Consider the following 14,972-nt stretch of genomic DNA (forward strand, 5'->3'; position numbering starts at 1 on the left):
CATGCCATCTTACCTATATATGATTGGGACAAGGCATGACAAGAGACATGAAAATGTTCCCTTATGCCCTCTTTTACATACAAATTAAGGGTACAGTTAATATATGTACATTAATCATCTATTTTAAGAAAGTTTTATGGAAAATTTAAAAAGTTATAAAAATAGTTAATCACTTTTTCATTTTTTCATAAAAAGTTACATAAAATGGTACACGTTAATAAAACCCAAAAATTAAAGCACATAATCTTATAGAAAGAGAGGTAATATGCCTAGAGAAAAAAACACCAACTGCAGAAAATATATCACATACTAGTTATCAATATCATTAACAACTTGGGAGCTTTTATATGATTGAGGAACGACTGATTTTTTTATAGGAGCAAAGAGTAAATATTCATTTGCAAGAAGAAAATCAGTTAAATTTGATTTTGATAAAAATAGACAAACTGTTGCAGTCTTTCAAAGGAAATCTAAGTAGCAATTGTTGCTTTTTGTAAAATATTCTCCACCCTTAACTATGGACTTTGAAACATTAAATACCAAAGCGGCATATGAAGGCTTAAGCCTATAAATACTTTGATTACAAGTTCACCCTTTTGATTGCTTGGATTATTCACCAAAACTAAGGAAAACTAACAAATAGAAAACCGAAAAAAGAAGAAAATCTCACAACTACAATCTATCAAAACAAATTAAATAACAGTCTCCTTGTTGTCTAAACAAATATGCTGTTTCAGCTTCTTCCTTGTACTTGGTTCTGTATAATGTGTTTTCCCAGTAATGTGAGCCTTTTCTTTTTGTTATTTTCCAATATCACTTGAGTAATTGCATGACATATCCTGAGGAAAGCACGGCAATAACCTTTCTTGTCAAATATGACGAATGAACTCTTCTTGAATAAGTTGACATACTACAAATCGCAATCAATGGTTGCTCAACCCCTATCCGCAATATATAATTCGGTGTTGGGATGAAAGATATGGACACGGCAGGACAAACACTAAAATGATGCACCAATTTAATGTATATAATTTAGGAATACAGCCACTAAGAGCTGGGGATGATGGTGCCAATGAAGCCAAAACCTGCAATGAGGAAGCTAAAGGTTTGGAGGAAAAGGTAGATGAAGTAGTTGTGCTTCCCATGGACATAGTCATAGCATCCACAGAAGAAGAGGAAAGCTGCAAATCCCAGCTCCAATGTGTTGAGCCTGTTCAAATTTAACCAAGAAAAAACAAAAAAAGGAAATGCATGTTAGGAAATATATACACACCCTTCACCTTGATTTTTACACTCACACACAACAATTGCATGGCCTAGAAGCAAAATTGTTGATGATAAACTATCATTTATACCAAAAGTTTAATTGCTGATGATGAACTATCACTTTAGGTGAAGATTAAATAGAAAAGAACTGTTGACTTTTTGCAATTGAAAATAGAAAAAGAAAAATAGGAAACTAATCACCACAAATTATTTTCTAGAGTTGTGGAGTTGGCTGTTTTGGAAAAATTTATTTTGGTCCAACACATGGAATTTCCTGTGTGGCCCTACATCATTTTGTGGCTAGTACATATTTCCCTCTCCCTGCCAGTATTCATGTGTGTCTCAAAAAGACTAGTAGAGAGGGGGGAGTACTATTTATTTATCAAGATCTCCAACCTGAAATGGTCGGAGAATCTTAAATTTTGTTTATACTAACTATCATGCTGATTGCAGTCTATACAGATAGATTTATGAGTTTAAACAAAATTTTACCTATCTGCAAATTTAAATCGTAGTCTTTTAGGAGCTGATTTGGCATTTGTCTTATTCTTTGAAGCATCTCCTGATTTGTTCTTGGTAGCAGAATCTCCAAGTTTTTCAGTGACAACCCATTCATTGGCCCTCCCAGCTTCTAGCAGACCAATCCAGGTTGCCTTGGTCCGGTGCATTGACATCACATTCTCAAAAAGAATCCAGTAGAAAAGTAAGTGAATTGACCTGCAAGTTTGAGACTACTTAAGCAAAAGGAGTTCTTGATTTGGGGACAAGAATATCTAAGAAAATGGATGATTAAACAAATTTATACAGTAAATCAGACCTTGGAGTTCCTACTGAATTAAGAATGGTGATGACTGAAGGAATATAAACAGCTCCCCAGATTGGAACATGAACTTCAGGAATCAAGATGGTCAGGGGAAGTACAACACAGTAAAAGGAGAAGGTAACCATATGGGCTATGATCTTCCGAACAAAGAAGAAACTGTAAATGACGTACACTTTCTTCCAAAACCCTACTTTCTGCAGCAATGTTTACAAAATAAATAACATTAGAACTTAGAAGCTAAGAAAAAGAAGGGCCCAAATTGTTTGCCAACAAAACTAGATAATTTTATAAGTCTTGTATTCTTCGATAGCATATCATAAATAGAACTGACCTTATTTCTAACTATCTCCATCACCATTTTCCTAAACAGATTAGCAGGACCACAGGACCACCGGTGCTGCTGGAAACGGAAGGCTTTGAAAGTACTAGGAAGCTCACTTTTCACCTACGATAAAGTTAATTGGTAATTTAGCAAATGCCATAACCCGCTAATATACAAGTTTATAAGATATGGCTAAGATACAATAGAAGGCAGAGTTCATTTTGTGACTTAGTTAAACTCAGACAAATAGAATAATAACTTCATTTTTGCAATGCTAGATACCTGGAGGTCGCCGAGGTACAAAAATTTCCACCCCTTAAGACTAGCGCGGACAGCAAGGTCCATATCCTCCACTGTAGTTCGGTCTTTCCAACCACCCGCATCATTGATAGCAGCAATTCTCCAGACACCAGCAGTCCCTTCATTAATTCATATGCATAAAACAATTCATTATAGATGGCAAAAACATTGCACATGATTGAAAGGGTGTGGTGATCGTCAATATAGAACTAATTTGAAATTTATCATCTCAGAATATTAGTGGTACACATATGAAGCTCTTTTTAAGTTATTGATATACATATAGCTTCCAAAGCACAGGTGTTCTGTCCTAGCAAATGCCTTTGGTTCATGGTTTATCGTTTGTGAGTCTTCTTAAGGTATTCTGAATGGTAGAATAATTTTGTTAGTGCTATACCATGTATAACATTAACATCGAAAGAAGTACATTGGAATTTTTAATAAATGCGATTTCTTATTATTTTCTTTAAATCCTTAACTACTCCTGGATAAGCAGTCAAAAATGAATTAAATTCCTGGTGGAAGTTAACAACATATGAGCACGACCATTGACCTAAATTTCCCCACAGATCATCATGACACATTCAATTTTGACTCATTGTGAAATTTCAAATCATTGCAATGGTTTAAATTTGAGCCCAAAAACATAAATTGCAAGAAAAATCGGTGTTCCAAGAATTTTACCTAAAATTCTTTCCAAGACTCATAATCCATATGTTGAATCATGATAATGATGATTATGACAATGACAGTGTTTACAAGAACATCATTTTCATACTCTGAGAAAATGGTATAAACCTACTAAATAATCTTATAGAGTTGGTGAATTCATCCTTTTCCTAAAGACTTGACCTCACCTGCTCCTATCACGTTCACTTACCAATAAATATATGTAGCTGTCCACATTATAAGTTCTCTTCAGTTCAAATACTTTGGACCAGTTCTGTCACATGATGTCCAATCTTGTAGGTTCTTTTTTTAATTATATACTATACTTTTAAAGCATAGTTGATATAGTCTACCTTGTGTCCACGGAACTAGTACATCAAAATCAATTCGATTCCTTAATCTAATCTGGCTTGTGAACATTGAACAAGTATAACTAGACATTAATTCATATTAATTTAAGGTGGTTACCATTAAAACCAAAGAAAGCATGTGTTGCAGACCCAACTTCTTGTTCAACTGTGAAATGGTAATCCAGTGACATCTCTTGCATCCTTGTCAACAGGCACTCATCAGCATTCACTGCAACCATTGAAATAAACAAAACCCATCACTACCACCTCGATATTGATTTCATTTATTATTAGATTAGATATCATAAAAATGGTACATATATTCATAAGCAAAGGCATGGTCAAAGAACTAGTACTTTGTGCTTAAAAGGTTTAAAAGCACACATAAAATGCCTATCTTGTTGTGCTAAAAAGAAGGGTCAAAGAGACTCAAAGTTAAACTAAACAAAGGGGGAGAAATCTGCCACGGACCCACCCTCACGAATCCCGTGAGACTGGTGGGCTGGCGATCTCCCATTTGATTCTAAACAATGTGACAAATACGCCATTGTCATTTGTTCACATATTAAAATAAAGATAAGAGAAAAAAAACAAAAAAAGAAGGAGAGGAAATAAAAAAAATCCTCACATGATGCTGAGCCATTTACGATTTGTCCTCACGTGACTCAAATTAAAATTTGCCACGTCATAGGGGAGCACGATGGAGTGAGCGTATACATTTCAAACAGTCCATGTGTCGGCAGCCAGAGTAAGGTCCACAACTGGGCCTATGGTACTGTCCACTTGCTATTTTTTCCCATTTTATTTTTTATATACCCCACTTTTTGTTCAATTATGTATCTCAAGAAGAATCACTTCTCTCCTCCCCACACCCCCAAAGAAGAAAAAGTATCACAAAAACTACCAAAATTGTCTGTTTTCACCTTTCATTAGCTATTTGGTAAAATCTCTAATGGTTAAATAAGAAATTTAAGGTTAAATTTCTAATTATATCAAAAATCAATTGATGTATTAGTCTAATGATAAAAATTATCATCATGCCATAAGTTATGAAACTCTTAAAAAAAACAAAACCTAGTAAAATATTTTGTGCTCGAATAAAAAATGTGAGTTTGTTCAATCCGAACCTAATTAAAAAAAAAAATTAATTGATATGAGAAAAATCTATGTAATACACTACCGACATAAGCTAAATCTATTTACCAAAACCTATCCAAATCATTTATTTATAATAAAGAGCACGTGGAAAGTGGTGCTGCTGAATTTGGTGCCCAAACTGAAATGACAAATTAACCCTTCAACCCATCAAAAAAAAAAAAATAACCCTTCAACTTTTACACTTTTCACTGTACCAAGAGAGTTGACCATGTGATCCGTACAACAGATCTGAATAGTTGGTAAAGGCAGTACATTTGCTACATTTTTACATAGAACCATTCTGGTTCTTTTCAACAAAATGACAAACCTACCCCAACTTTTAGTACTGTTATCCTGGAAAAAACTGAGTGATTCAACTCTTGGTCTAAGGTTTAGGACACTTGCGTCATTTCTGGACCAAAAAGAATTTCTCATTAACCTAATTAAGAGTTACAAAATTTGGTGTGGGGGGCATTTATGTCCAACAGATTAGCTGTTCCTAAGACTGGACACAAATCCTCATTATTAATTAATTAATGGTCACTAAATACTCCTAAGATTAAATAAAATACTATAACATAATATACTATAATACTATAATATATGTGTGTGTTTCTCAAATAAAAAAAAAAACTGATCATATTTTGTCTTTCTTTTTTTTTTCTTGAATCGTTGCGTACTTGCAAATCAAAGGGCTTAAGATGTATCCAATTATGGGACCCATGGCCCGTAATGTACGGCCTATAGACAAACAAGTGTCAAAATCAAGGAGCCCCAGGTCCCAGTGGACTCTACTGTTGGGTCCCACACCGTGATTTATGGTTGCACATTAGTGGGCCCCATCGCACGCCATTCAGGTCTGCAAACCATTCTAGCCGACTAGAAAGTAACAAAAAAATAAAAACTATGAAAGTCCAAATACTTATTATAAACCAAAAGAGAAAGAGAGAGCAAAGAGCACCGACACTTTATAATACAAATACCAAAGATAATAAAAACCTATTAAATGGACCGTGATTAATGGCCAAAATATGGATCAATATCTTTGTGTTTTTGAGGGCTTACCAAATCTCCAGCGAGCTTGAACCAGAGCAATTTCAGGGTTATGGATCAAGAAAGGAATGGCCCGCCTTAGAAAATCAGGCTCAGGCCTGAAATCAGCGTCGAAAATGACCACATATTCGCAGTGTTTAACGTAGCTTCTCTTGAGGCCTTCTTTGAGAGCACCAGCTTTGTATCCACCCCTGTTCTCTCTAATTTGGTACCTTATGTTTATGCCTTTGCTAGCCCATCTTTGGCATTCTAGCTCAATCATTTGCTGCAATTTTATTTTTTTTGGGTGATTAATATAATGCCAAAAATGAAACTTTTTTTTTTTAACATCATAAATTGGTCTTAGCAGTAGAACCCAGATCAGGAATTTGATGTTTACAAAACATTATAATGTTGGTTTTTAGAATTGGGCATGTAAAGGACTATGAAATGTGACACAACATAAGAGAAAATGCTCCTGTGAACTGAATTAAAAAAAAAAAGTCAAAAACAAATAGACCCAGAAGAGGAAAAAAGAAAAAAAAAAAAAAAAGACTGAAATCATTAGGAAGGAATGCAAAGATGCACAATTTGGGAATTGAATGCATATTTCAGCAAAAATGTAATTCAGAATTGACCCACACCACAGGAAAAAAGAAAATTGCAATACTTGTACAACAATTTAAGGAAAAGAAATTGTTAGTGCCAAATTAAAGACTAGCTAAGGCAAAATTAAATGACATTTTTTTTAATTTTAGGGAGTGATTTGATGGCTTTGACATATGGAGTACGTATACAGCAAAAAAAGACACACGGGAAATACCTTGACAGCAGGGTCAGTTGAATCGTCGAGGACTTGAATCACGAGACGATCCGACGGCCATGAAAGTCCGCATGCTGCTCCAATGGAGACCTTGTAAACCTGAGGTCAAAGACAACAAAAAGAACCAAACTTTAGAGCTTTCTCAGAAACCCAGAAACATAAAAACCATCAAAAAGAGAACTACAATGGTAAAAACAGCAAACCAAAGTAAACATAAACCGGACCTCTCTTTCATTGAACATTGGGATTTGGACAAGAACCACAGGGAAATTGGAGCTGCCCAGTTCCACATCATCTTGTATGAGCTCGTACTTGTAACGTTTTTCTGGTTTCTTCCAGAAGAGCTTGACTAGGATTATGACAATACCCATGTAAACTCTCTCCATGAAGAGCATGAGTGACATGGCTAAGCAAATGTACACACCGAGTCTCAGCAGAGGGACTATCAATGGTGCTTTGATAAGCTCCCACATCATCCCAATTTGTCCTGCAAGCTCATCTCTCACCCCTTGGAATGTCTCTGGCAACACAAGCTTTTGTGTAATTTCAGCCATTTCTCTCTCACTCTCTCACTGGTAAAAAGTTTTTTGTGCCTACTTAAAACCCCCCAAGTAGATCTCTCTAATTTGGGTTTATAAATGCACAGAATGTGGTAGAGTTGGGACACTAACAAGCGGCTCAGTGACTTAAATTGGTAAGGATATGCAGAAAAAAGTTGTGAGTACTAGTGCTACAGATCTCTCTCTTCCCAGAAATGGCAAGTACAGAAAAATCTCAATTTTCTGCTCTATTTAAGCCTCCTCTCTCACAATCTATGCCAGCCAATACTTACCCTTTCTTAATTTCTATAAATATGAAACAGAGGCAGAGCAATATTGGGGCATTGTAAGAGGGAGAGAGAGAGAGTGAGAGTTACAGAGAGGGAGAGAGAGAGATGAGCAATTGATAGAGAGAGAGACATAGGTTCTTTTATAGTCAGTTTCGGACTTTTTTAATACTATTTGATTTATGTTTTATTTCTTTTATTTCTTTTTTTGTCAGAATTTATTTTATTTTAATGGCTCTTTATAATCATTTTGTTGCCTTAAAAAAATTTGTAGAAAGCATAAAAACTAAAAAACTGTTCCAACCGCAAGTGTTGTTAGTGAATTGACTGCATAATTAATTGCAGTTTTTACCAGATTTGTCACTGATTTACAAGGGGGCACCATTGTCATTTATAGGGTCTGTTTGAGATTTGTTATTTTACTGGAGTTGAAATTTTTTGCTAAAAATACTATAAAGGTAAAAGTTAATTGAAATAGTTCAATGTACCCATAAATGAGTCAAAATCTTTTGTCTCACTTTTCCTACTACACATTATACTTCACCAATAAAAACTTGTCACATGTTCACCTAATTAATTAATTACTACCATTATTGATTTATTAATACTATTATTATTAATTAATGATAATAATTAATTAATTAATTATGTGAACATTTGTCAAGTTTTTATTAATAAAACATAAAGTGAGATAGGAAAAGTAAGACAAAAGATTTAAACTCTCTATAAATAGTAATAAAAATAAACTAATAATAAAATAAGTTGACTTTTTAACCGGTAAACAAACACACACTGAGGAAAGACATTGAAGTGAACCACTCCATGAAATTATTTAGTGGACCACTGCATGTTGCATGTGAATGAAGTGGCTTTGCACAGAAAAGAAAAACACAAAAAGAGAGTGTGGCTTCTTTTGATTGGCTAGTGATCTTGTCCAGTGGGGTAAAGAAGATGAAGCTCGTGGAATCCGCAAGTTTTAACTGTTAAAGACTGTCAGGTGTGCCAATTAATCGACAACTATAATTGCTTGATTTTTTAAGTGCATTGTGATTCTGTAACTGTAAAATGGGTCTAAACTTTAAACTCTTCATAATAAGAAGAAAATCACCATGAGTTCTCACATATCATGTAAAAGTACATTCTTTCCTTTTTCCACATTCATTCCAGAGAAGAAGTAGTATTCTTTAAGTTTCCTCCTTTTCTGGTTTTGAAAACAGAAAATTTGTCTTTAGGCAAGCAAATCTGGGACACTTCCTTTAGAAGTGACAAATTTCTTGATAAGATCTGACTTCATGAAAAGTACTAAATTTGGAGGGTGTAAGACGGTAAGCAATGTGTCACCATAGTTCGAATTTAACTCAATTTTGTAACAAAGAATATTGGGGGAGCAACAACAAATTTCACAACTTTTAAGATGACATTGTGATTGATATACAATAAAAATGATATAAGAGGTAATTTCATGTAAAAATGATATTGTATCTCACGTAAAAGAGATATTGCACTAATTAGGGCCAAAATGGGCATTTGCCCTTTTCGCCAAAACTTTCTAGCAAAATACTTATGTTTTGAAACTATTTAGCAAAATGTCCCTGTTAGTTTCAATGAAAAACTTGATTTTTAGAAAATCGAGTTTTGTGAAATCAAACTAAAAAAAAATACATGGAACTCGAGTTCCATGTAAAATTTCTCAAATTACTCGATTTTCATCAAATCAAGTTTTTCATTGAAACTCGATTTTCTAAAAATCGAGATTCAAAATCGAGGCATTTGGCTAGATAGTTTCAGAACAGTGGCATCTAAAAATCGAGTTTCAAAACAGGAGCATTTTTGCTAGATAGTTTCAGAACAGTAACATTTTGCTATATCTTTTGGGCAAAATGGGCAAATGCTCATTTTGGCCCACTAATTAGAAAATATCACATTTTAACAGTTATAAAATTTGTTATGTTTATAGCATTGTTGAAAAAAACTTTATACGAAGTACAACCACAATATATTAGTTCTATATTACAAATAGAATATCTCTCTAAATTGACTTGGGCAAAAATTCTCAATCACACTACGTGATAGTTCAAACGACTATTCATGTGTGTTTTTAAATTATGACTTATTTAACAGGTGTGCCCTTTGTTCAAGTGACTTAATAAGTCATGTGATTAAAATACACATGATTGATCATTCGAATTGTTGCCTAATGGATTAAAGGTGATTCATCCAAACTAGTTTCAAGGAATAATTTAACTATACTAAAGCACAAATAGGCTGACTCATTTTTATTTCCATGACAAGGAAGTCGTTTATTGCATTCTTTTGTTGATAATTTGATAGTCAATTTGAATTCTAGATATTTACGTTCAAAACATTAATAAATGTCAACCAATTGAATTACAAGGCTCTTCGTAATTACATAATATATAAAGTATAGTTTCCAATCAATTTCTTTTATATTTATATAAAAACATGGTTACTAAACACAAATTGACCCGATCAGTTGGATTGGTGAACTGTTGACTTGATATCTTGACTAGTACAAGTGTTTGATTAGACCATTTAATCGTATGAACTAGTTAATCCTAGTCAAAGTTGGTGAAAGTTCCTTGTAACCCGTTCAATTCGAAAAGGTTCTTTAAAATGTCCAAGTTTTTTCATGTACGCCAAATCACTTATCTACCTAATTTGACATTTTTCTTTTGAAAAAAAGAAAAAGAAAATCTATATTAAGGGGAAAAAAAATCAACTAATACAATATCTTCCACAATTTATTTGTGACTATGGGGAGTGGAACAGTCACCTCTCGGACAAACTAACCCAAGAAGCATTTGGGCCATGGGAAAGAATTGGGTCTAGCCTGTGTTTTGAAAGGAAGACTTAATGGGTAATAAACCCTGAAACGAGGGAAGCTGGGTCATCCCAAGTACCACGGAAAAAATGAGTCACACAAAAGATTATTTCTCGTGGAGATGGAAAGATGCCACCTTACCCGAAGTCCCGTGCACGAGTGATCCACGTGTGATTTCCAGGATATTCTTGGAACCATGGGAAAATTCTGGAACTTGCAAGAAGGTTGAAAATCTTTACCTCTGCATTAATGATGGAGCTCTAACCTCACCTCCACTGCATTAAATATAGAAGAGACAGCCTGAACAGTACCAACAACCCCCAAAAGTCAAAGTTCCAGGATAAAGGAAGAGAAATCCGGTAAAATTGAGAAAAATATCTTACGTAGATTGGTTAAGGAAGAATAAAATATTTTAATATTTTATGTTGTTTTCTTTTTCCTTGTTGAATTATGATTTTAATTGTTTTTCTTTTCCTAATTAAATTGTTTTTCCTTTCTTAAGTAGACGTAGAAGTAGGTTTATTATTTCTTTTCCTAAAAAGATTAGGAGAAATTCTATTCCTATAAATACTCTTTATAGAGGAGTTGATTATTGATGTTATGCGTTGATTAATAAAAGTTTGTTAGAGATGTTTTCTCTATTATTTTGCCTATTAGCCTAGTGTTCTTGTGGAACTTAGGTTTCGTGGAAAAGTTGTAGTAATTGTGTATTACAAATTCTACTTCTACACGCTCACACTGCATCAGTTGGTATCAGAGCCAGGCTAGGTTCCTACTATGCACAAAGAGGAGTACGTGGGGGAAAACCTGTTGTTGTAGATTACGTGTATGAACGCGATAAGGTTGCATGCAATGCGCAATTAGAGGCGTTCTTTCAACGAATAGAGCAGTGGTTTGATGCGCTTTCAAAGCAGCTCACTGCCTTAGTCGTTGGAATCAACCTCAAAACTACCATCCAAATCCATGTTTTGTGGAGGAGGAGGAGGATCTTGATATCAAGCAGGAGGGCTGCAATATCAAAGAGGATGATGAATATATTGAAAGAGTTTGTCTAGTAGATTGGGACTTTCCACCAATTTATGAAGACTATCCTGAAGATTTTAGTTAAGGAGAGAAGATTGAGCTTGATAAAAATAAAGTCATATACATACGAGTGAGCCCATAACTCACATCGTTGATAAGACTTTCGACATTCAGAAACAAAAGTTTATTGATCCCTTCTGGGAGGATTTTATTGAACAAGAATTGATAAAGGTCAACAAAAGGCGTGAACGAGTGATTTTAAATAATCTTTGTGGAGGAGGCAATATGAAGTTTATGGATGTGTGCATGAATTCTTTTTTAGTACTTGTTTCATATATCCCACCGTGGCAAAAGAGGTCAAGAATAAAAATCCGTGCATCAAGATTTATTATGAGTGATAAAAGATTGATAAGTAGTATATTGATTCGTCTTGTCTTGCACAGAAGAATAGGATGAAGAGGATTATTCAGGGTTCCAATTGATCGTGGAAGATTGCCACAAAACTCGAGGACGAGTTTTCCCCAACCCCGAGAGAATGACACAGATTGGTTAAGGAAGAATAAAATATTTTAATATTTTATGTTATTTTGTTTTTCCTTGTTGAATTAAGATTTTAATTGTTTTTCTTTTCCTAATTAAATTGTTTTTCCTTTCTCAAGTAGAAGTAGAAGTAGGTTTATTATTTCTTTTCCTAAAAGGAGTAGGAGAAATTCTATTCCTATAAATACTCTTTATAGAGGGGTTGATTATTGATGTTATGTGTTGATTAATAAAAGTTTGTTAGAGATGTTTTTTCTATTATTTTGCCTACTAGCCTAGTGTTCTTGTGGAACTTAGGTTTCGTGAAAGAGTTGTAGTAATTATGTGTTACAGATTTTACTTCTACACGCTCACGCTGCTTCTACCTGGCTCTGATACCAACCGATGCAGCGTGAGCGTGTAGAAGCAAAATCTGTAACACACAATTACTATAACTCTTCCACAAAACCTAAGTTCTACAAGAACACTAGGCTAGTAGGCAAAATAATAGAGAAAATATCTCTAACAAACTTTTATTAATCAATGCATAACATCAATAATCAACCCCTCTATAAAGAGTATTTATAGGAATAGAATTTCTCCTTCTCCTTTTAGGAAAAGAAATAATAAACTTACTTCTACTTCTACTTGAGAAAGGAAAAACAATTTAATTAGGAAAAGAAAAACAATTAAAATCCTAATTCAACAAGGAAAAAGAAAACAATATAAAATATTAAAATATTTTATTCTTCCTTAATCAATCTGCGTCAATATCCCTGAGATTTTGGCAGGCAACAAGACAACTGTAATGATAAGAATAAGGATGGAAGCTATAAAAGGGGGAGGAGAGGTAAAAGAAGAGGAGGCTAAAAAAAAGAAGGGAAAATGAACAAAAATAAGAAGAATAGAACAGAGAGAAAGAAAGAGAAAAGATAATACCACGGGTACATGAGAGTTGTTTATTGTCATATCTAACTTGAAGTTGTAACAGTTGAGTTTAGAAAAATCAACTGCTTGAGTTTTTTATTATGGAGTGTTTTTCCTTTTTGTTTACTTTTATATGCTGTTTAGATAATTCGAGTGAAAATCCGTGCTAAACTCCTTGGGGAATAGAATTTACGTCCCCATAGTGACTATTTCTAAAATTGTATCTATTAATTTACATAAACTTCCAATAAGTCTCATTGTATCTTTTACTTTATTTTATATAAAGTCTCAATATCTTCCTTGATTTGTTGTAATTATTTTTAAAAATTTGTAAAATATTCTTAATTTTTAATTAAATTGTACTTGAATCAGTGATATACTTTTTGAACTGGGCTAAGTTCTTGTCTCAATTTTAGTAACAATGTATAATAATAAGGAAATAAGGGAACTTTTTTTATCTCTGCTAAATGCTAATTTCATGGTTTGAACATTTTTCTCCTTAGATCTCCAAACACTTTGTGCATAGAGAGGTGTCAATTCAATTATAAGGCTCTTGACATCATTTTCCATTTTTCAAACGATGAATTTCAAATTTCATATTAACTATAAGAAATTTAAAGATATAACAACTATTACGTAATTTAAAATTATAATTGATATGAAAATTATGAAATAAAATTCATGAAATATAACCGTAGTAATCAAAGCAATTCTTGGTCTAGACCTGTTGACCCCCAATGAAAGCCATATTCTTGGCTTCATCCGGAAATTTTTGCAACGAAAGAAAGAGAGAGAAAGAGAGAGGTGGCTTATGAGAAGCTCGTCTGGGCACCCTCTGTGGCGCCTATTTGTCATTCAACCAAATATAGATCCATACTTCTGTCACGCCATTAAATTGTCTCAATTTTACTTTCACAATTTATATATATATGGGCCCTTGTCTTAGATTCTCATGTGCTTGAAAGCGATATGGGTGAGTATAAAACACTCCTAAATTTCTAATGGCTTATGCTTATTGACAAGCACGAGAGCTAAACCCCCTTAATTAGTGCCACTTCTTTCTGCCTGAATTTTTTTTTTTTCTTCCCATTTTCTTTTTGATAGGGAACTCAGGGAAACAATTGATAAATATTGTTTCAGTAATTTACGCTTTATAAAAAGAAAAGAAAAGGACATAACTAGGTATAGAGTTGTTAGCATTTATTGTAGTATTATTTTTATGGTCAATCCCATTTATTTGATTTTTATTTTTAATAATTCAACCAGAGAAATGTTATGTACAATATTTTCACAACAAATCATAATTGATAAGTTGTTACTAGTTACTATTGATGGATAAAAAATTAATTTTAGTTGTAGGTTTAAATTAGAATCAATAACAACTTACCACCTATAATTTGTTGTAAAAATATTGTGAATGTAGCACTTCTCATTTGATAATTGGGAGGAGAAAAGATTTTAAATTCGAACATATCTATCAAAAATACTAGAAAGTGCCATTTTTTTTTTTTTATTGAGAATCAAACACGCATATACAAGAGGGGGGAAATGAGTTTCTAATACAAAATACACTACAAACTCCACTTATAATCATTTTTAAGAAAATGCGAGGCAAGTTATATTACACACAATAATAAACTAACAAATATCATTTGATTCTAAAAAAAAAACAAAAAAACAAATATCATTTCAGCTACAATACTCTTTGGCTATTTATTTGAGATTGAAGTAATTGAGTTCAACCTGAGTTATTCTAGTCAGGGCTAAACCATCCAAAAATAAACTGAAACGAACATTAGTTCGATTTTCTCGGTATTCTATCACAATCGATGCAGTATTTTTTCTGTTTTAATTTTTTAAGAAGGAATTTCACGTTTTTGTCTATTTCATTCAATCACTCCGCCCTTGGTGGCATTTTATAAGCTGCTCAAATTCCTGTAGGTTTAATTCCAATAAAAAAGTCAAAAGTGGTGTAGTCAAAGTTTTGGTGACGGCGGTTGTTTAGATTTGCTTGCTACAACAAAGGTCACATCACATGCATTTGCAACGCAGCAAACATGATCACTATAGTTAAGTTCTATTCAATTTTATTACAAAGAAATATCAAAGTATT

The 14,972-nt window shown here is 33.4% G+C and overlaps 1 protein-coding gene across 1 annotated transcript; it reads right to left on the minus strand.

Moving 5' to 3' along the window:
* Positions 1–457: 457 nt before the first annotated feature.
* On the minus strand, positions 458–7,667 carry LOC115980009 (glucomannan 4-beta-mannosyltransferase 2). Its single transcript, XM_031102186.1, has 9 exons — positions 6,947–7,667; positions 6,723–6,821; positions 5,933–6,185; positions 3,849–3,959; positions 2,694–2,830; positions 2,421–2,534; positions 2,084–2,283; positions 1,759–1,983; positions 458–1,210 (listed from the first exon to the last, which is right to left on the minus strand). Exons 1-9 carry the CDS (start codon positions 7,274–7,276, stop codon positions 1,048–1,050), a joined length of 1,632 nt encoding a protein of 543 aa, XP_030958046.1. The 5' UTR covers positions 7,277–7,667; the 3' UTR covers positions 458–1,047.
* Positions 7,668–14,972: the final 7,305 nt, after the last annotated feature.

The sequence above is a fragment of the Quercus lobata genome, chromosome 1 (assembly GCF_001633185.2).
Source record: "Quercus lobata isolate SW786 chromosome 1, ValleyOak3.0 Primary Assembly, whole genome shotgun sequence".
Classification (NCBI taxonomy): Eukaryota; Viridiplantae; Streptophyta; class Magnoliopsida; order Fagales; family Fagaceae; genus Quercus; species Quercus lobata.

Bases quoted from the DNA above. Each gene is read 5' to 3' on its own strand.
- LOC115980009 (XM_031102186.1), bottom strand. From the start codon at position 7,276: ATGGCTGAAATTACACAAAAGCTTGTGTTGCCAGAGACATTCCAAGGG. The intron at 2,831-3,848 runs GTAACCACCTTA...GAATTAATGAAG, and splicing joins TGCTTTCTTTGGTTTTAATG to GGACTGCTGGTGTCTGGAGA. The intron at 2,535-2,693 runs GTATCTAGCATT...ACTTTATCGTAG, and splicing joins TGTACCTCGGCGACCTCCAG to GTGAAAAGTGAGCTTCCTAG.